Raw genomic sequence first — 23,050 nt, 5'->3', positions numbered from 1 at the left:
CCCCAGGGTAGGGGAGTCCAAAACTAGAGGGCATAGGTTTAAGGCAAGAGGGCAAAGATTTAAAAAGGACCAAAGAGGTGACTTTTTCACAGAGGGTGATGTGTGTATAGAATGAGCTGCCAGAGGAAGCGGAGGAGGCTGGTACAATTATGACGTTTAAAAGGCATCTGGATGGATAAATGATTAGGAAGGGTATAGAGGGATATGAGCCAAATGCTGGCAAATGGGACTAGATTTATTTAGGATATCTGAGCAGCATGGAGGAGCTGGACCGAAGGGTCTGTTTTCCCTGCTGTATATCCCTATGACTCTGTAGAGAGAGTTTTACCTGTACCTTACTTGACCTTGTTGCCTGAATTGGTAAGTGGTCCATCATTCTCTCTCTGGTATCTTTTCAGGTTCTGCTGCAGCCTTATCTGACACCCTGAACACTTACTTTGTCTATGCTCCTTGTTCCTCCACTGAACGTAGTACTTTCTCTTAGTAAGATGACCATAGATAGAAAGTGAGAGACCTGGTTCTGACACTTTCTGTCCTACTCTGAGACAAGTGCAAAAATACCAAATTGCAAACCTTCACAACAGTTTATAGCCCAGCAGGAAAGGGGACTGATCGGTTGGCAAGTTGACTCTGGTTGAAGTGTTGCCAGAGAGAAAGCATTGGGGAAGTAGAGACCCCCCGACTTCCTAAGTAATGTCAATTATACAAGGCACTACTGAAGAACATATCCCATTTGTTTAAATTGGTTGTTTACAAATGTTAGTACAGTACATAGGCAGAAAACAGACCATACTCGGCCAACCCATGCTTGTTAATCTATTAATTGCATTTCTGTGATTTAGCAATACTTGTTGTCCAACTAAGCAGCACTCTTTCCCCGTGGTATAAATTGTTGTGATTGTTTGAAATTTGGCATTCTTGCATTTGTACTGATGTGAGCAAGAGAAAAACCTTCTTCAACGTGGCTTCTCTTTTCAACACAATTCTGATGCTGTACTACCAAACAATTTTTTAATACAAATGATGTTAAAGCTATTTCCAGGTGAAAGTTATTGCTGTCTTTCCCTTGATGCATGCATGCTAATATTTGTATCATTCATTTACTGGGTGCTTGCTCGAAATGAGCCATGTATGCGACCAGAGTATTTTGGAGATGCACAATTTGAAAATTCAAATCCTTCAGTTCTGTTTATTAAAATTATCAGGCAGACGTTCCAAAACTACACCAACCCCCTCCTAAAGTGGATCTCTTGGCCTCCTAAGATAACACAGTGTGGAGCTGGAGGAACACAGTAGGCCAGGCAGCATCAGAGGAGCAGGAAAGCTGACATTTCAGGTCAGGACCTTTCTTCAGAGAAATTTTCTGAAGAAGGGTCCTGACCCGAAATTTCAGCTTTCCTGTTCCTCTGATGCTGCCCGGCCTGCTGTGTTCCTCCAGCTCTACACTGTGTTATCTCTGACTCCAGCATCGGCAGTTCTTACTATCTCTGGCCTTCTAAACCATTCACTTCGAGTGCATGTAATGTCAATTGCTAGCACTTGCTGAGTTATGTTTAAATATCAGTGTAAGTGCCTAGAATCAGTGATGTGTTACCACTCGGGACAGGTTGATGAAGACTCTTTCTGTCTTTTCTTTTTTTTTTGTTTTCCCTCTTCCCCCAACACCGTAGCAACCCAGTCATACCAGTGGTATTCATGGGGTCCTCCAAATATGCAGTGCAGACTGTGTGCAGCTTGCTGGAATTACTGGAAGAAATATGGTGGCCTGAAGATGCCAACAAGGCTGGAGGGCGAGAGACCTGGGCCTAACCGTAACAGCTCGGTAGGTGTTACAATTTCTAGGGAAGCCATTAATGGAGGAATTTCTTCACTGAGGGTGGTGAATCTTTTGAACTTCCACAGGGCTTTGGGGTAGGAAATTCCAACAGTTGAGCATGTTTAAGATAGAAATTGATTAATGAAATAAGGGATATGAAGATAGCATGCAAAAGCAGATGTTGAGCAGGATCAGTGGGCTGAATAACTTCCTCTTGTTCCTGTGTTCCTGATCGAAAGAAGGGGGCAATGTTTAGATTTTATTGAGGGACTTTGTTTGATTTCACTGAAGTGACATTCTCTTCCTAGAAAACTATGAAGTAACTGTGACTCAGGAAAAGTACAGTAGCTGAAGAAAAGAGATACACATTTGTAAATTAGGGAAGGTAAAGTTGAGAAGATTCAACAGGTATTTCCACCTAGTAGTTGTAAAGTGTTGTTAGGAACTGCTGTAGACCAGGTTAAGAGACAGTTGGAGAGAGAATAGATTTGGGATTGTGAGATTGGAGGTTTGGTTGATTTATGATGGAACTGAATGTATTGCTATTTGGCCCTTTCCTCCGATTGTTAATTCTTTTGCACTTGAAGCCTCAGAATTAAACCTGATTTTCAAGTTGCCATTGGCCTGAAGTGAGACATTATTTCTTGAAGCAGGGAAGTGGTGGGATTCCTGGAATGGGCCACTACCTCAAGAAGATCTCCCCAGAGAAGAGGCAGTACTTGCAGGGTCTGTAGAAGTGTTTTTAATTTTGAAAGCACTGTCAGGTTGAGTATGGACAATTCCCAGCCTGTTGCAAACAGCCCAAGGGAGTGCTGTTTGAAATAATATGCTTGTTGTTGGGCCATGTGTGACAATGATATCACTGGCTAGTCAAACAGTTTGCTCTTGGGCTGTTTGCAATAGGCTGAGGACTGTCCATATTCCAGCCTGTGCTTTCAAAATTCAGAACATGTGTAACATGAAAAATCCTGACTATTGAAAATTACATGAACAACCAATTTAAGTTTATCATTTGGATTAATTTTATGGCTCACTCCTAGCAGAGTTGAAACCATTACTGTGTTTTATAAGTAAACTGTACTGTGTGCGGACCTGAATATGCTGCCTAACTGTGACTGTTTTATCTTATAGAATCCCCATGGGTATTGGGTGAAAAATGCCAACCCGAAGTTTACACTGAAGACGCGGCAGGCGTTCTGTCTTCAGACAACGAGACTCACCAAAATTGCACGGTATTTCTGCCAGAATCTGTTTCGCCCACGACAGGCAGCACGGCGACCCTTCATACCAATCAACAGTGCGGCTATCAAAGCAGAATGTGAGTTGCTCCAGAAATGTAATGGGCTTCTTCTCTGTAACTGACCCCTAGCTGATGACTGTAACTCAATTCAACTCTTCCTATTCTTCTAAACTGCAGCCTATCCAAACTTTGCTGCCTATATCCTAACTCACACTTGTGACTCCTCCTCCATCTCCTGTGTGCACTGAGGCACTCATTTACATCTGGTCCAGTTTTCAAATTCTCATATGTGTTCAAATCCTTCTAAGGCCTCACCTAAATACAGAAGGCCGAAATCAATAGATTCTAAAAGCTGGGGTGACGTGAGATCAGATCAGCCCCAATCTTATGGCAGAACAGGTTTGAGGTACCATTTTGTGTGCTTTTTGAAGAGACTAAAGTGAGTGGGCAAAAATTTGACAGTTGGGATTTAGTGTGGAGAAAAGTGAGTTTATCCACTTGGTAGGAAAATTAGAAATGCAGAGTATTTCTTAAATAGAGAGGAGTTGGGTGTTCTTCTCGTGAATCATTCCAAGTTAACATTCAGATTGCGCAGCCACTTAAGAACACACATAAAATGTTTGTCTTTATTACAAGAAGCCTGGAGTATAGGAGTCAAGGATGTCTTGCTGCAATTATATAGAGCCTTGGTGAGATCATGTTTCGAGTATTGTATGGTCTCTTTACCTGAAGAAGGGTCAAATGACTCGAATCATTAACTCTGCTTTGTTCCCACTAATGGTTCTTTTGTTTTATTATATTGGAGGGGTCTTGGAATATGGGGGCAGACCATTTAGAACTGAGATGAGGAATTTTTTCACTAAATGGTGATTCTTTAGAATTCTCTGCTCCAGATGGCAGTGACGGCTTCCATCATTGAACATAATCAGAACTGAAATTGCTAGATTTCTAAATTTTAAAACTGGGGAGAATGCAGCAAAATGTAGAAGTGAAAGATCATCCATGATTACATTGAATTAAGTTGCTTGATGGACGTTAACAAGACAATGGTTCTGAACGGCAAAGTAGAAACAGGTCGGTTAAACATTCAGGAGCTGGCAACCGTAACCAAAATTGTACCTGCCTACCAATATGTCATTCTTGGGGCCTCTAGTCTCTAAAGCAATTCCACACTGAATTGTGCACCAGTTTAACATTACCACAGCACTGAAATTAACAGAGTCATCCTCAATGTTCACCAATGCTGTGCACTTGCATGTTTTGCTATTAGTGGTTCATGTAACCCTGTTCAGTCTAGAACGTAGAACAGTATAGCACAGTACAGGCCCTTCGGCCCATGATGTTGTGTCGAACTTTTACCCTAAACCTCTGGTCTATCTGACCTCCACCCCTACCTTATACTATCATCCATATGCTGATCTAATAGCCGCTTAAATGCCCCTAATGAGGCCGACTCCACCACCCTCTCCGGCAATGCATTCCACATCCTTCCCACTCTGAGTAAAGAACCTACCTTGACGTCTCCCCTATATCTACCTCCACTCACTTTAAAATTATGCCCCCTCGTAATAGCTGCCTCCACCCTAAGAAAAAGTCTCTGGCTGTCCACTCTATCTATACCTCTGATCGTTTTGTGCACCCCTGTTACGTCACCTCTCATCCTTCGTCATTCTAAAGAGAAAAGCCCTGGCTCTCTCAACTTTTCCTCGTAAGACCTCCCCTCCATTCCAGGCAACATCCTGGTAAATCTTCCCTGCACCTTTTCCAACGCTTCCACATCTTTCGTGTAATGAGGCGACCAGAACTGGACACAGTACTCCAGATGTGGCCAAACCAGTGTTTTGTATAACTGGAGCATAACTTCACGGCTCTTGAATTCAATCCCTCTATTAATGAAAGCTAACACACCATACGCCTTCTTAACAACTCTATCCACCTGGGTGGCAGCTTTCAGGGAACTGTGGACATGAACCCCAAGATCCCTTTGCTCCTCCACTGCTAAGAATATTTCCATTAACCCTGTATTCTGCTTTCAAGTTTGTCCTTCCAAAATGAATCACCTCACACTTTTCAGGGTTAAACTCCATCTGTCACTTCTCAGCCCAGCTCTGCATCCTATCAATGTCCCTTTGTGACCTAGAACAGCCCTCTGCACTATCTACAACTCGACCCACGTTCGTATCGTCCCTATCGTCTAGGGCTCGTGAAAACACATGTATGCAATATGAGGACATATGTTTTCTTTGAAATCTCGTATTCCATTTCAAGCAACTTATAAATGCTACTCAGCTATGGAAAATTCTTGGCCTACCATGAGCCATGATTCCCAAGCCCTTGAGATTCATTTCACAGTCTATTGCCCTTGACAGTTGAGACTTGGGAGAGGGGAAGGTATACACAGTGTTTAGTAGAAGTCGCAAGTTTTAAATGCACAAGTAGTGTTGCTCCCTGTTAAATCTCAGTAAAGTTTGTGATGCTAATAAAATCTGACCTTGCAATCGTACAGCTCGGACAGGGGTCAGATAGTTCTTCATCCCTTGTTAGACCTTTTGAGAGAGCTGTTTCCCCCAGCTTGCTTGCTCCTTTTATGGAAGTTAGTGTGTTTTTATTTGTTCTTTGAGATTCTGGGCATTGCTGTGATATGGGCTGTCATTGCCAAGACAGCATTTGTTAACCTTCCCTAGTTGTGGCCTGCTGCAATTTGGAGGGCAGTTAAATGAGTATTAATACAGATTGGAAGTCACATGAGGGCCAGATTGGGTAAGAATGGCAAATTTCCTACCATAAAGGATGTCAGTGAACCACACTGGTTTCTATATCAGAGTTTCATGGTTATCATTACTCGGGAGACAATGGCCTAGTGGTATTATCACTGCACTACTAATCCAGTGACCCGGTTTCAAATCCCACCAAAGAGAATTTGAATTTGATAAAAGTTAAGAGTGTATTGATCCATTGCCAATTGTCAGGAAAAACCCATCTGGTTCACTAATGTCCTTTTAGGGAAGGAAACTGCCATCCTTTACCTGGTCTGACCTACATGTGACTCCAGACCCACAGCAATATAGTTGACTCATAACTACAATTAGGGATGGCCAATAAATGCTGGTTTAGCCAATGACACCCACACCTTGTGAATGAATTTACAAAGTTTAAATATTGATTTATTACTTAAATGTGCATTCCACCAGCTGCCATGGAGGAATTTGAATTCATGTCAAATTTTTGTTCAATGGATGTAAGGCCACCGTTTTTGTCCATTAGTAACCTTGAGCAGGTGGTGATGAGCTGCCCTGTTGAACTGCTGCAGTCCATGGGGGTCGATACACCCACGATTGTATTCAGAAGGGAATTCGATCATTTTGACTTGGTGATGGTGAAAAACTGGTGGATACAATTCAAAGTCAGGATGGTGTGTGGATGGAGGGGAGAAGTAATGCCTCTTAACTTTTCTCTCCTAACAGGAGGACAATTTCAGTTTCTCCCACTTCACAGAACCCAAGTCCCTCATCCCTGGCACCATTCTTGGAAATCCCCTTGCACTCTAGTTAAGAGCACTGATTTTGGATTTTGGCCAAGAGCTGCGGGGGCAGTGTCACAAAGAATGTTTATTTTTTTAACACATTATGTGGTGATAACTTGGAACTTGCTACCTACAAAATTAACTCTTAACTGGCCTCTCGGCAGTTAGAGATCGCCAATAAAAGCTGGTCTAGCCAGTGATACCCATGTCCTGTGAATGAATTAAAAAATGTTAATTAGTGAAAATGGAGACAATGGATGTTTTCAAAAGGAAATTGGACGACCACTGGGCGCAAGCAAACTCTGACTCCAGGGGCAGAGCAGTCAATAAACTGACTGGATAGTTCCACGGAGAGTTGGCAGGTACATGGTGGGCTGGATGGCCACTTCCTGTGCTCTGAGTGATGCTGTGACCTTGACACTGTTCCAAAAGAATTTTGTTCAGAATTCCGGAGAATGCTCAAGCTTGAGGCCTAACCAGTGATTTATAACAATTTTAATGTAACTCCCTTGCTTTTGCCTTTTTGTCTCCTCTGTTTAGAAGGCAGAAAATCCCACAAACTTTTTAATATCTTTATCAACTTACACAACTTCTGAAGATGGCGGAGCATGTTCATCTCCATGTCTCTCAATTCTAACCTTCTCCCAGCATTAAAACTGTACTGTTTAATTATACTTCCTATAGAAAACACAATATTTTGCAAGATGTATCTCTGAGCTAGCCACATTTCTGTCCAGTCTGTTTACTGGAAGGTGAGGGCTGTACCTTGCGGGGTGAAATGTTGATGGAGAACATGTAATGAGCGGTTTTGCCTTTTTTATTTGTATTACGAGATTATTGTTTCACACCTGGGTTTTATAATCGAATACAGAATTATACAATCATACGCCAGAATATCCTATTTTATCAGTGGCCTCTCCCCTTTCCCTCAGTAATTTGTAATGGTCCAGTCACAGGATTTATAAATTACTATGCTACCGATGTGTTATGTTGAAAGTGTTTTGATGGTTCCTGGTTCACAGTTTGACAGAAATGAAGTACATCTATGTTGCTATCCTTGGCTTCTGCTAATATTGCATCCTAATCCTCATAGGCACTGCTCGACTTCCAGAAATCGGGGAGAAGGCAATTAAGCTCAAACCTTTCATCAGGAAGTCATTGGAATCCATAGTAAAGTATCTGGGTAAGCGACCACATGTACTACCTGGTTTACTAAGTCTCATCTTAGCTGGAGATGGATGCACTCAGGATCATCCAGGGTGCAGAGAGCATCATTGATAAGAGCTATAGTGAAATGGTCACTCCTAAGGTGCAGGCTACAGGTTGGTGGGTGACCACCGGAGGAAGTATGGGGGTGGGTGAAAGGCAGATGGTGCAGGGTTCCCCTGTGGCCATTCCCCCTCATAACAGGTATACCACTTTGGATACTGTTGGGAGGGGGTGACCTTTCAGGGGTTAGCAGCAGCAGTTGGGTCAGTGGCATTGTGACTGGCTCTGAGGGTTAGAGGGAAGGGGCGCAGTCAGACAGAACGATACTGATAGGAGACTCAGTTGTGAGGGGGACAGACAGGAGAGTCTGTGGCCGCAGAAGAGACACCAGGATGGTGTGTTGCTTCCCTGGTGCCAGGGTCAAGGATGTCTCTGAACAGTTACAGAACATTCTCAAAGGTGAGGGTGAACAGCCAGAGGCCATTGTGCACATTGGTACAAATGACATAGGTAGACAAAGGGATGGGGTCCTGGAAAATGAGTATAGGGAGTTACGTAAGAAGCTGAAAAACGGGACCTTATGGGTAGTAACCTCCAGAATACTCCGAGTTCCACGTGCCAGTGAGGGTAGAAATAGAAAGATAGGACAGATGAATGTGTGGCTGAAGAGTTGGTGTAGGGGGTAGGGTTTTCAGTTCTTGGATCATTGAGATCTCTTCTGGGGTAGAGGTGATCTGTACAAGAGGGGCGGGTTGCACTTGAACCGGAGGGAGTCCTATATCCTTGTGGGGGGATTTGCTAGTGGTACTCGGGTGGGTTTAAACTAGTTTGGCAGGGGATAGGACTCTGAATAAGAAAGGGTCCATCGAGAAGTCAGGGGAAAAATACATTAGCCATCAAGAGCAAGTGTACTATTCAGGATAGTTGGGGCACCGTAAAGGGAGGGAAAAGATTTCTGGTTTAAAGTGTGTTTATTTCAATGCATGAGGCCTGATTAGTCAGGCAGATGAGCTTAGAGCATAGATTGGCTCTGGGGACTGGGGTATTATAGCAATAACAGAAACATGGCTGAGAGAAGCGCAGGACTGGCAGCTCCGTGTTACAGGATACAGAAGTTACAGATGTGTCAGAAGTACAAGTAAGCGAGGAGGGACGAGTTGTCCTTTTGAAAAGGGAGGAGATAACGGTGCTTAGAGAGGATATTCTGAAGGGGTCATCAAATGAGGCCACATGATTAAACTTAGAAACAAGAAGGGGATGGTCACTCTATTGGGACTGTATTATAGACCCCTAAATGGCCAGCAGGTTCTGAGGAGCAGATGTGTAGAGAGATTGCAAATACCTGTAGGAATAATAAGAGTAATATTGGTTGGAGGTTTTAATTTCCCCTGTATTGACTTGGCTCCCCAGAGTGTAAAAAGCCTGAGCAGGGTGGAATTTGTCAAATGTGTCCATGAAAGTTTCCTAAATCAATATGTAGAAAGCCCTAAGTTGGAGGGTGCAACATTGGACCTCCTCTGAGGAAACGAGGTCGGGCAAGTGACTGAAGTGTCAGTCAGAGAGCACTTTGGGTCCAGTGACCTTAACTCTTAGCTTTAACATAATTGTAGAAAAACATTGGACTGGTAAACAGGCTAAGGTGCTAAACTGGAGCAGGCCAATTTTGGGGCCACTAGACAGGATTTAGCAGCGGTCGATTGGTTGAATCTGTTTGACTGGCAAATGGGAGGCTTTTAAAAATGTGATATGGACAGTTCAGGGACAGTACATCCTTGTTAGCGTGAAAAGCAGGCAGGTTTGGGATCCCTGGCTGACAAGGCATATTGAGGCTCTGGTCAGGAAAAAGAAGAAAGCATACATTGGATTTAAGCTGTTGGGCTCAAGTGAATCCCTCTGACTATAAAAAGTGTAGGAGCACACTTGAGGGAAATCAGTAGAGCAAAAAAAGGGTATCTGGTAGATAAGGTTAAAGATAGCTATATGAAGTATAAAAGGGTGGCTAGAGAGAGAATAGGTCCCCTTAACTATCAGCATGGCCGTCTGTGTGGTGCCACAGGAGACGGGGGAGATTTTTAATGAATATTTCTCCTCCGTGTTTACTGAGGAGAGAATCGTGGATGCTAAGGAAATAAGGGAAACAAGTGGTGATGTTTTGGACCACATACACATTACCAGAGAGGTGGTGTTTGCAGCCTTAAACACATTATGGTGGATAAATCACCTGGGCCTGATCAAGTCTATCCTCCGATGTTGTGGGTGACGAGGAAAGAAATTGGGGAGGCCCTTCCAGAGATTTTTGCTTCATCTTTAGCCACTGGTGAAGTTCCGGAAGACTGGAAAGTGGCTAACGTTGTTCCATTGTTTAAGAAAGGTAGCAAAGACAAGCCAGGGAACTACTGGCCAGTGAGCCTGACATCAGTAGTAGGCAAATTGTTGTAGAGGATACTGAGGGACAGGATCAATCAACATTTGGATAGTCAAGGTCTGATTAGGGATAATCAGCATGGATTTGTGCGCAAGAAATCATGTCTGACAAATCTTTTAGAATTTTTCGAGAAGATAACCAAGGGGATAGATGAGGGTAGGGCAGTGGATGTTGTCTATATGGACTTTAGTAAAGCCTTTGACAAGGTTCTGCATGGCAGGCTGGTCGTGAAGGTTAGGTCGCATGGGGTCCAGGGAGAGCTAGCTGATTGGATTCAAAATTAGGGTGGTGGTTGAAGGTTGTTTCTCAGACTGGAGGCCTGTGACTGGTGGTGTGCCACAGGTCAATTCTGGGACCTTTTATTGTTTGTTATTTACATAAATGATCTGGATGTGAACGTACAAGGCATGATTAGTAAGTTTGCAGATACAAAATTAAGAAGTATCGTTGATAGCAAGGTAGGTTATCAAAAATTAGAGGAATCTTGATCAGATGGGGAAGTGGGCTGAAGATTGGCAAATGCAATTCAATACAGTTAAGAACAAAAACCAAGTTGCTGGAAAAGCTCAGCAGATCTGGCAGCATCTGTGAAGGAAAAAAGAGTTAACGTTTTGGGTCCGGTGACCCTTCCTCAGTTGAGGAAGTGTCACCGGACCCAAAACGTTAACTCAGTTGAGGAAGGGTCACCAGATGTGAAACGTTAACTCTTTTTTTTCCTTCACAGATGCTGCCAGATCTGCTGAGTTTTTCCAGCAACTTTGTTTTTGTTCCTGATTTATGGCATCCGCAGTTCTTTCTGTTTTTATTTAATACAGATAAGTGTGAGGAGTTGCACTTTGCAAAGTCAAACCAAGGTAGGACTTGCACAGTAAATGGTAAGGTCCTGAGGAGTGTTGTAGAACAGAGGGACCCAGGAGTACAAGTACATAGTTCGTGAAATCCAATGTCACAGGGTGGTGAAGAAGGCATTTCGTATGCTGGCCTTCATCAGTCAAGGCATTGAGTATAGGAGTTGGGACGTTATGTTATAATTGTATAAGTCATTGGTGAGCACATTTGGAGTATTGTGTACAGTTTTAGTTACCCTGTTATAGGAAACACAGTTAAACTGGAAAGTGCGCAAAGAAGATTTACGAGGATGTTGCTAGGACTAGTAGGCCTGAGTTACAGGGAGAGGTTGGCCAGGATAGAACTTTATTCCTTGGAACGTAGGAGAATGAGGGGTGACCTTATTGAGGTCTATAAAATCATGAGGGGCATTGATAGAATGATTGCATATGGTCTTTTTCCCAGGGATAGGGAATTGAAAACTAGAGGCCATAGGTTTAAGGTGAGAGGGGGTCGACTTAAAAAGGACCCGAGGGGCAACCTCTTCATACAGAGAGTGGTGTGTATGTGGAATGGGCTGCCAGAGAAAGTGGTTGATGCAGATACAATAGCAACATTTTTTTTTAAATTGGATAGTCGCATGGATGAGAAGGATTTAGAGGGATATGGACCAAATGTGGGCAATTGGAACTAGCTGAGCACCATGGTCAGCAGGGACCAGTTTGGGCTGAAGGGCCTGTTTCCATGCTGTATTACTCTTGACTCTATGACTCTATCTAATGTTACTGGCATTGTAATTCTGAAGCCTAAGTAAATGCCTTGGGGCACAAGTTCACATCTTGCACTAGTGAAATTTAAATTCAATTGCAGCAAACCTTTTTTATTAACCAGCATCTATGGGATCTGGAGTATGACAGTTGATCAAATATTGTGGTTGATCAAGAAGTCCGTGCAATCAACACACTAAGTAGTAGAAACGTAATGCAGGGGGTATACACGTCACTGTTATACCTTATTATTTAAGTGATTTATGCTGTAAATAATGTCTGAAATAAAACTTATTGGCAGAAAGCATTCTCACGCACTCTCAACTGGCTACTTGGACATCGTGGAGATTGTGATAACACAGTAAACTTCCGGTATATAATTTTTGTTGGTTTATTGAAAGTGCTGGTTTATAAGGTGCTGGTTAAAATAAGGTTTGCTCCAATAAAATCTGGAATTGAAAACTGCTCTCAGTAAACCCATCTTGTTCACTAATGTCCTTTTAGGAATCCTACATGTGACTCCAGACCCACAGTAATGTGGTTGACTCTTAACTGTCCTCTGAAATGACTTTGCAAGCCATTTATTATAAGGGCAAATGTGGATGCACAACACCTGTTGACATTGTCACCGTGTCCTCACCCCATCAATAAATAGTTGAGTTGATTATGTTGCAGTATGTAATTTTTCAAAAGCAGATTAGTAACGGGATCTGAAGGTTGAGCAAATGGTGGTTCACATCCAAGAACCATGTCTCCCTCCACTGGAAAATGATGTGGAGGTGCCAGTGTTGGACTAGGGTGGACAAAGTCAGAAATCACACGACATAAACTTGCTGGACTATAAAACTTATTTGAAATCGCAGGCTTTCAGAGTGCTGCTCCTTTGCCAGGTAGTGAAGTGACTTCACCTGATGAAAGAGTAGTGCTCTGAAAGTTTGCGATTTCAAACAAATCTGTTGGACTACAACTTGGTGTTGTGTGATTGCTAACTTTGACCACTGGAAAATGACAGGATGACTGTTCTCCCTGCTGGCAGAAGTGTCCTACTTAAATTCTTTTCAGCATTGTGATCCAATTTCTCTGGCAATTACCCACAACAAAAAAAAACAAAGCCCTTCATTCAGCTAAGAATGCTGAGTGCTTCCATCATTTCCTATTTCAGGTTTCCAACATCTACAGAAGTGTTTTCCTTCTAATTAGGGGAAAAATTAGCCAAGCATTCTGTGTTGGATATTGAATGGCTGCCTTACACATGAAGAGGGTAGCGCTCGGGTGTGATGTAGAAATTATCCTGCAGGCGAGAACCTGTACTTTTAGTAATCTATAGGACTGCTGTGGCTGTTACTGAATGCATTAAGAAACGTGTTCCTTTTACCCTGCAGAACTCCATCCACCTGTTAAGACTGTTGCCAGTCTGGCTGTACATTCAGGCAGTATGACACCCGCCAAGATGCCTCCTGTCCTAAACCATGGCTCTCCAACTATTCTGGGCAAACGAGGATACGAGCAGCACAATGGCATTGATGGTCAGTATATCGTACAGAACAAGGGGTCTCGGGCTGCTCAATTACCCACCTTGGCAGTCCTTAGCTGTAGTTCAGATATGGTTCCTGACAACATCCTTTTGTACTGTAAACACGAAGACGGTGATTATCAGAGTTGTAGTGAAGGTCATATGGGATGTGAGACTTGCTTAGCAGTAACCTGTTCATGCTGACTCCAGACCAAAGATTGTGACTTGGGTGTCCAGGTTGTGTATACAGATATCTGCCCCAAGCTTGAGGCTCTATAAACTATTGAGCTGAAATGATTCCCATTTCTTGAATCAGAATGCATATCTTCACCTGCATTGACCCGATGTTGATATCCCAACAGTTCTCCCATTCACACTTCTCAGTTTGTTGATAACTCCTGTTGCAGCTCAAACTGCATGGAGTGCTTGTGTGAGACTGAGAAACTCCAGCCTGTATGGACTGGTTTACCAGATGGTTTGCCCTTGCTGTCTTCGGTTTGGTCATGTGTCAGCTTAACTGTATGTGGTATTCTATAATGTTCTTCATCACTGTCTGTTGGTCCTTGTTTACCAGGCACTATGAAGAAACGTCTGTTGATGCCGTTTAGGGGTAAGACAATCGCGCAGTCGTGCTCACGGCTACACGCTCATCGTGAGTGCTTTGTGTTGTTGCTCCCCTTGCAAACCACCCCTACCCCCTTCCTGCTTTGATAACCTCCAAAACAGCCTCCTGCTCATGGCATTTATTCACCAATCAGCTCGAGAACTACCAAATCACCATTGAGGCTTCTTTTGGATCTGGTGAAGGGCTTTTACACCTGATTTTATGCAGTAAGAGGGACCTCCATGAAGTGCCTGGGAACAAATTCCTCCTGCATTCAGGAGCACATGGTTAGAGTATGTAGTTTTAGTCGTGAGTAATGTGTGCTGCTCCCCAATTCAAATAGGTCCAAGCTGCCTTAATAGGGAGAGTTGTTTCTTTGAGGTGTAATGTCTCTGTACTGTGCTTTGAACAATAGGCATCATACCTGACTAACACCTTTTCCTGGTCAATTTTACAGTGTTCATTCTCTAGAATAAGCACTCACTGCTCAAGAGTTGAGAAGGGGCAGGTGTAGGGTGGAAGTGGAGGGCCTGAGATTGGCACATTTCTGGCTGTGCCTGTCCTTTTGCCAGGTTGTAGCCAGAGTTCCTGCAACAAAACTGCAGTCAGGAGGTTTTTGTACAGCCTGGAAATGTTGGTCTGATACCTGTGCTGAATTGTTCCAGTACAGTGTGTATTTAACTCTCTCTCGCACTGTTAGGCAGAATAGCTTGTAATGGAGTGGGACAGTTACACCGGGCGGTGGACCCTTGCCCAGCACAGTAACAGGAACATTGTTGGTAATTATCAGGCCAATGTGTAGAATTTCCTCTGTCCTGGCTGGGTCTAGGCAAATGCAATACTGAGCACCATAAGCCACAAAGATTCTGGTTCTGACCTATTCTGTGCTACAGTAGCTTGTCAAAAGAGGCAAGTGAGGCTCTGCAATTGGTCTGGGTAAACTGGGATTGGGATTGACCAGGGATTTTACTTGTGGCCTCTGACCAGTGCTCAGTTGGGACTCTGCCTATGAGTACCTGAAACAAAGGGTGGATCAGCTAAGCCATCCACACCCAATGTCCGTTCACACGGTGGGAATGGCTCCTTAGGTGAACTGGCTCAGTGGGGATAAGCCATTGTCAGCTTGCTGATGCCTATAGAACTAATTACATAGTCAACCATTGTCTTCGCCACAGAATAGGAAGAGGCTGGAAACATCAGACTCAAACTTCAAACATGAATTCTGTGTCTTGGAGTAAGTTCTGGGGTGGCTGGGGTTGGACTTTCAGACCTGTAGCTATTTCAGATTGTGGAGATGGTGGTGAGGGTTGAGAGAATTGTGACTTTTTTTAAAAAAATTAATCTTTGCCTGGCTCTTTGAGGTGGTTAATGGATGTTTTGGAGTGTTATCAGTTTGTCATACTCTTGGCTTATGCCTTGTTTTCTCAGATCTGTGTCCCATTACCTGTACAACAATAGAAGCTGCAAGGCAGTTTTTGATTCAGTGGTACCCAGTCTTCATGATTTATGCAACTGCTTTTAACTCCCTTGCTGTTTGTTATTGTGCGTGTAATGTATACCATGCAGTGACTTTGCTCTTCAAATCTTTTTTAATGAAGTGGGCACTAGTTTCCCCAATTTTTGCAAACTACACGATGACCTGGGCAGTGGTTATGTGAAGGACGGTTGCCTGATAAATCACAGAAGTATATGTTGGTCACTGTATTGTATGTGTTAGTGCATATTCCTGCTTGGTGCCATCTTGTGACTGTTAGCTGGTTGTTATCCTGAGTCTGAAAGAAATGTATTTTGATTTAATAACTTAATTCAGTTTGGGCAGTCCATTGTTGCACAAGGTAAGGATGAGGCAGATCATTAAACCCATTGTCCAGCAATCCAGCAGCTCCTCTCTGTTCAGCATCCGACTGCTTTTTCCATAATTATGCCATTTTCATCTCAGATCCTTCGTGCAAGGGCTGAGGTCAGCATCAGTCAGCCCAGATCATACGTCCTAGTTTGAGTAAATCTCCCTCTACTCTGCTCCAACTTCAAAACATAGTCCTTAGCTGTACCAGTGACATTTCAGGCATGCCCTGTGTCAGTTTGGGCAGAATTGCCAATTTGTGCTTTTGGGCCTTGAGTTCTTCATCTCACATGGGGCCCTTCTAGCCAAGGAGCTTTCATTCTACTTGTCAAGGCTGAACTTGACCCATTTCTCAGAATTGGCCATTAGCACCCATCTCCCCACCTCTGCACTCAGCACTACTGAAATACTCAGCAATTTCCTGGCCAACATGAAGTTTGTCAAAAAGTAAAGTAGTTGAAGATTGTATGAGATGATTATGCTTTCCACTCTAGATATTTGCATAATTGAATTATTTGGTGAGACAACAGTGAACTTTCCAGCTCCCTTTATAACTGTGGAATTTGTGCCCGCTATAATGTAATGGTTTGTAATAGACAGCACACTGTAGTTTTTATATGGCACACTCTTAACAGAGTCAGCACAATGGAATGAGCCTACAGCTACCCCTGATCTTACCCCAGGGAAGCTGGAATTTTTTTGAAATAAATCTGCACAAATTGGGATCTGACTCAAAAGGTAGAGATGGTCAGTGAATGAATGGAGTGGATAAGTGAGCGAGACCTGGTTTGTATGTCACCACTGCCTATCGTTTTCAGTAGCCGCTGTCAGCCACTTGTTCCAGCTGTCCCCAGGGTGATATCTTTCAAAACTGTGCAATGTTTCACAGCCTGCCTTTGAGACTGGAATCAGCCATTTGCTTCAAGTCTGTTGTGTATTTGAGGAAAAGGAATTTCCTAGTTCAAAGCTAGAATGGTAATCTTGGTGGAAATGTGGGTAATTGTTTTGGGACTGCTGCTATAGCTGGCAGCTGTACTACTTAATTGGGGGACTTCATTCAATCATAGAATCATAGATTTATAGAATCATAGAATCCCTACAGTGTAGGAACAGGCCATTTGGCCCAACAAATCCATACCACGCCTCCGAAGAGCATCCCATCCAGACCCATTCCCCTACCCCGATTTCCCCATGTCTGACCCACCTAATCTACATATCCCTGCACACTATGGGCAATTTAGCATGGCTGATCCACCTATCCTGCACATCTTTGGACTGGGAGGAAACCGGAGCACCCGGAGGAAACCCACGCAGACACGGGGAGAATGTGCAAACTCCACACAGACAGTCGCCCGAGGCTAGAATCGAACCCGGGCCCCTGGCGCTGTGAGGCAGCAGTGCTAATCACTGAGCCACTGTGCTGCCATCCCTCACTGGGGTGATTTAGAATATTGGTGGGAATTCATTAGTTTGGACACAAATGGTGCCTTCTCATTCATCCTTGATGTAAATTCCCAAACTGGGATTTATTAAGTAATCATGGAAAAGTATTAGCCTTTCCAGATCAAGCTCCACAGTCTAATAAACTTTTAAAACTTATGGTGCACATTTTCTTCAGGGAAATAATGAAAAATGAATAAATCGGTCGTTGTGCCTGACAGTGAGCATTTGCATCAGGACTTCTGTACTAGACTTAGTCTCTTGAATTTCAGTTCAGGACTTGTGTTGAAATAAATTGAAAAAGTAAAAAATGGCGGATGTGAGGGGAAGTGGAGTGAGAAACGTGCTGTGTGGTTAGGGTGAGCTGAGAGCTCAGCCAGCAGTCCGTGAATATGAAACTTGCGGTGCAATGCTGGTGAGCTTGTGGGTAAGGCCGAGCCGAGCTGTTAACCTGGTGAGCACAACAAACCACAGGTGGTGGGAACTGGACCCTAATTAACAGGTGACTCAATCAGTTTTCATTCCTGTAGTGCCTAATTACTCTCCATCCTGGAGGAGAAGGATCTTTCTCTTTCCCCTGCATCCTCTCCCTATGACTACTGCAGTGACTGTGCCTTCTATCCAGAGATATTGACCTCAAGCTTCCCATTCTTTTAGGCAGTTGGGGGAGTGGTTTGTTTCCTGCCACACTTCACATCAGTGATGTGTGAACCTTGCATCAATTTTATTATTGTCTCTCAATACAGTAAATTGCTTACCAGTTTTTTGTTTTCTAACTGTCCAATTCCAGCAATGACCTGTTGACACACCTGCCCCAACCCTGGTGCTGCTCTGTTTCCTGTCTGTGTGTTTGGAGATCAAATACCTCTGTATTCTGAGGTTGAGCCTTCACATACAGAGTTCACTGTTGGATGTAATCTGAAGCTGTGAGGATGCTTTTGCCTATTCTCCTCTCCTGCATTTAATTCCATAAGCACCACTGGCCCTTGGTTGCCTCACCAAGAACAGAGAGGTGCATCAAGACTGATGCTCTTCATCAGTGGTCAGCGTAACGGCTCTTGAAAGCCAAGCAATCAAGAGCAATAATCGCACTGATGTCCCCTCCTGTACACCCTGAGTATCAAACTTGGTCAGATCCAGTGACAAAGTTTGAAGGAGATGTCCTAGTGCTGTTGCTTCCTGCCTCTGCCAGGGAGCAAGCCTATGACCTACCTGAGAAAAAGTCTATGCCTGAACTCAAGTACATTGTTTTCATGCAAGCCATCTTTGGTGAACTCCAGGGGCAATGAAAACTGCTGTGTGATCTCTGGATGTTAAACTCAGTAAAATGAGGAAGGCAAGTCCGAGTAGGCAATCTGTCAGCATTGCCAAATCGTTTAATATGAGTTTGATCATTAGCGCTGAGGCCTGGGTATTCAAACACACTTCCTGGGTGCAGGATCTTTGAGGTGAGGATGATTCAATCACACAGGTCAGACTGGTTTTCCCAGTGCCTGTATGACTGTTTTCCCATGGCACTGTGTGTGTGAGAGTCTGCAAACTGCTTTCCCCTGCTGCAGGGTGGGGAATTGTACATCCTCGTGTAATCATCAAACACTTTACTGATTCTGTTCTTCTTCTTTTATGTTTAGCAAATCATGGACAAGTTAGACAAATGGTAAGTTTTATTTTTACAAATGATGCATCTCTTTTATACAGTGTTTTCATTTCTTGTGGAAATGAGAGGGATCCCATTTCAGGCACCCAGTGTCACCATAGAAAACTCCCAGCCTAGGTATATCAAAGGGTGAGATAGAGTCGAGTAAACTTTGGGACTCGGGTACATGATGAGTACTGACAAATACAAGTGCCTCAACTACTGCAGTCTTGCAGTGATCATTCCTGTTGTATCCAGTGAAGTATGGAATTAGAATAATTCCAGTAATCGCAACCTGATTTCAAATAATGAGCATGGTGCAGCCAGTTAACTGCTCATCTGGAAAATTCCCGATGTTGTGAGGAAATGAAGGTAATGAATATGGGGGGAGGAAAAGTACAGGAGAAACATGAGGGACTAAAACCAGCAAATCCCCAGGACCTGATAGCCTGCCTGTTAGAGTTCTTTAAGTGGCAGCAGAGATAGTTAATACACTGGCTATGATTTTCTATAATTCTCTCATTTCTGGAATAGTCCCAGCAGAATTTAGCAAATGTGACACCACTTTGAGAACAGAGGGAGAGAGAAAACTGCAAACTGGTCTGTAGTTAGCCTGACATCCGTCAAAACGAAAGAACTGGAATCAATTATTAAAAATGTCTTAATAATGTACTTACAATGCCAAACTATGATTAGAGTAAACGTTTTTTTCTGACCAGGATAGCTGTTTGGCAAATTTGAGTTTTTGAAGATGTAACTAATAGGGTGGATAAAGGGGAAACCATGATGTGCAGGCGCAGGTGTTGGACTGGAGTGGACAAGGTCAGAAATCACATGACACCAAGTTATAGTCCAACAGGATTATTTGAAAGCACGGGCTTTTGGTGTCTTCCACCTCCTTCAGGTGTTAGTGATATATGAAGAGAGACCGGATTGGTTCGGACTATATTCAGTACAGTTTAGAAGAACGAGAGGGTTCTCATAGAAACCTATAAAAGTCTGACTGGACTAGAGAGGGTAAATGCAGGACGGATATTCTCGATGACCAGGGATCACTATCTAGAGAACAATGTAAATCAGTTAGGACAGATGAAAAATTTCTACATCAAGTGGTGAGCCTGTGGAATTCTCTGCCAGAGTGATTGAGGCCAAAACATTGAATGTTTTTGAGGAGTTGGATTTAGTTCTTAGGATGTGGGAGAAAGCAGGAACAAGGGACAGAGTTGGATAATCAGCCATGGTCATGTTGAAAGTCACAGCAGGCTCAAAGGGCCAAATGGCCGCCTCCTACTTTTGATGTTTCTATTCACTTTCTTTATGAGAATAAAAAAGGTGTAAAATCTGTAACTGTCTGTGATTATAGTGATGTGGATGTACTCGGACAATAAACTCAAAAAGATAGAATGCGGATGTATCAAGCAAATAGCAAATCAAATGCCACATTGGCCTTTTATAGCAAGGGCCTTGGAGTAAAGGAATGAAGATGTCCTGATGCAGTTCTTCAGGGCATAATTCAGACCATACTTGAAATGCTGTGCTCGATTTTCATTCCCATTTCAGGAAGGATATCCTGCTGAGGATGTTGCAGTGAAGGTTCACTGGATTGATCTTAGGATGAGCATGTCACCCTATAATGAGAACCTGAGATAGTTAGGTCTATATTCTCTGGCATTTAGAAAAATAAGAGAAGGGGTTTCATAGAGTCAACAGTGAGAGGCTACTCACATTGACTATGGATTCTAGAACACAACACTATCTCAGAATAGGGGGACAATTATTTCAGACTGAGATGAGAAAATTCTTGACCTTATTAAAGAGTTGTGAATCTTTGGGATTTTCTACACCAGAAGTTTGTGGGTGCTCCTTCATTCAATATAGTTAAAACTGAAATAGATTTTTGGTGTCTATGGGAATTGAAGGATATAGGGAGTGAATCTGAAGTCTTGAGATAAGTTACGCATGTGTTGAATGGTGGAGCAGGCTAGATGGGCTGAATTATCTACTTTTTCTTCTGTTCTTCCTCACCAAGTGTAGACCAGGTTCTTCAGATGTTTGCACTCGTGTTCTAAGTGTCCAGTCTCTGCCGTTTTGACAGTTCCACATGGGGATATGAGTTTGATTTGAAGTGAGAATGAGTGTGTTTATTGCCACACCATGGACACAAGCACAGAATAGAGGCTAATGCTGTAGTGCAATAGCCCTGGAACCCATCAGAAGCTGCTGTCCTTCCCAATGCTGTGGGGGATTATCAGCTGCTCCCACCACAAATTGCGAAGCAGTCTGTTTGCATGCAGACGTCTTTTATCGAATCCCCAATTGTATACCCCATGGTGGAAATCATTTGGTCTCTGGTCTGTTCTTGCACTTTCTCTCTCCCTTCCTGCTTCCCACCTTGCTGGTCCGTTTCTTGTGTTCCTGAACATTAATTGTTAATTGTTTGTGTCCTGTGACAGACTGCCATTAATCGGGGTTACATGATTAATGGGAAACCGTATTCAAGAAACTCCAAAGTGCTGAAGCCAGGGTCCCTTCCCCCAATGAAGGGCAGGAGGATGAACTGGATCGACGCACCAGATGATGTTCTTTTCATAGCAACAGATGAAACTCGGTAATGACTGAATTTGCCCTAAGATGCTGGCAGCATCCTGTGTCTCAGTGGCCTACTGAGCTTGGCGATGCTCTAGTCTCCCTATTTGCATTGGAGTTTGAAGTATGAGCAACCTGTATCTCATTTTGAGTATTTTGTGGAAAGTGGGTATCGCTCATTAGGCCAGCTCCCTAACTGCCCTGGAGAAGATGGTGGTGAGCTGCTCCCTGAATCATCAGTCTTTAACTCTGTTGCTCATGTATCACAAACAATTTGATGTGATTCAACATGTTATGCTCCTGTGAAGTGAACATGTGAAAATCAACTCCAACTGAACAGAAAATGTACTGCTATTGATTGTATTGTACGTTCATTGTAGAGATGCACCATTGCAGATTTGCTCTCAGCTTCAGAGAATAATCCCAAAACCATCTGACGACAACTTGAGTAGGAGGGCTGGAGACCTTAACAAGAAATGGGCTAGCAAAAGGGAAAATTCTGAGGAAGCGTTGTGAAACAAGAATGAGAAATATAAAAATGTGTCAGTTCTGCAGTTTACATTGTAACAAATGGGAGTAGGCCATTCAGCCCCTCGAGCCTACCCCACCATTCAATGGAATCCTGGCTGATCCAACATTCCACACGTTCACTTTCCTGTAACCCTCGCTTCCCCTACTGATCCCGAATCTTTCTATCACAGCCTTAAACATATACAAGGGCTCTGCACCCACAGTTCTGTGTCGAGGAGTTCTAAAGACACTTGACCCTCTGAGAAAAGAAATTCCTCCTCATCTCAATCAAAAATTGGTCCTTACTAATGCTATGCCCTCTGGTCCTAGATTCTCCCATGAGGAGAAACATCCCCCTCACCATTTACCCTGTTAAGCCCCTTAAGAACCCTATATGTTTAATGAGATCACCTCTCGTTCTACTAAAATCCAATGAATGTAGTCCCAAACTGTTTAGCTTTTGCTCATAAAACGATCCCTCTATATGAGGGGTTATTCTAGGTGAACATTCTCTGAACTGCCTCCAATGAAATAATATATTTACTTTAATAAGGGAACCAAAATTGCTTTCAGTACTCTAGATGTGGTCTCACCAGCACCTTATATGGTTGCAGTGAGACTTCCTTACTCCTACTCCAATCCCCTTGAAATAACGGCCAACACTGTCTTAGCCTTCCTCATTTTCTGCTGCACCTGTTTGCTTGCTTTCTGTGTTTCGTGTATAAGTCCCCCCAAGTCCCTTTCTTGCTGCGGCTTCTTGACGTTTTAAAAAGTAGTGTTATATTCTCCCTTTTGAAAATGAACAACTTCACATCTTCTCACATTATACTCCACTTGCCAACTTTTAGCCCATTTACTCAACCTATCATTGTCTCTTTGTATCGCTTTCGCAACCTGCCTTTCCACCTGCTTTTGTTGTCTGCAAATTTGGTCACAATGCATTTTCTTTATTCCTCCGAGTCATTAATATATGTTGTAAACAGTTGCAATCCCAGCCAGAGGTAACCCTATCACCTTCCTGCTCCTCTGATGCTGCTTGGCCTGCTGTGTTCATCTAGCTCTACACCTTGTTATCTCTGGAGGACTTGTCTGCCTTGAGCCCCATTAGTT

General features: G+C 43.3%; 1 protein-coding gene across 3 annotated transcripts in view; it reads left to right on the top strand.

Annotated features, from left to right (window-relative positions):
- LOC109933334 (metastasis-associated protein MTA1-like) overlaps window positions 1-23,050 on the top strand; it is a 98,301-nt gene that overhangs the window by 73,058 nt on the left and 2,193 nt on the right. For 2 of the 3 annotated variants that reach the window (XM_048618287.1, XM_048618288.1), the window contains 7 exons: window positions 1,671-1,822; window positions 2,948-3,134; window positions 7,673-7,762; window positions 13,191-13,334; window positions 13,896-13,973; window positions 18,840-18,865; window positions 21,298-21,452. In XM_048618287.1, the coding sequence (XP_048474244.1) occupies window positions 1,671-1,822; window positions 2,948-3,134; window positions 7,673-7,762; window positions 13,191-13,334; window positions 13,896-13,973; window positions 18,840-18,865; window positions 21,298-21,452 (832 nt within the window). The remainder of the gene's footprint in view (window positions 1-1,670; window positions 1,823-2,947; window positions 3,135-7,672; window positions 7,763-13,190; window positions 13,335-13,895; window positions 13,974-18,839; window positions 18,866-21,297; window positions 21,453-23,050) is intronic. The other variant, XM_020532315.2, reaches the window with a different exon arrangement.

This window comes from Rhincodon typus, chromosome 39, assembly GCF_021869965.1.
Source record: "Rhincodon typus isolate 14 chromosome 39, sRhiTyp1.1, whole genome shotgun sequence".
In the NCBI taxonomy this organism is placed as follows: Eukaryota; Metazoa; Chordata; class Chondrichthyes; order Orectolobiformes; family Rhincodontidae; genus Rhincodon; species Rhincodon typus.
Note: the sequence above shows the minus strand (reverse complement) of the source record. Positions and strands in the feature narration are given on the sequence as shown.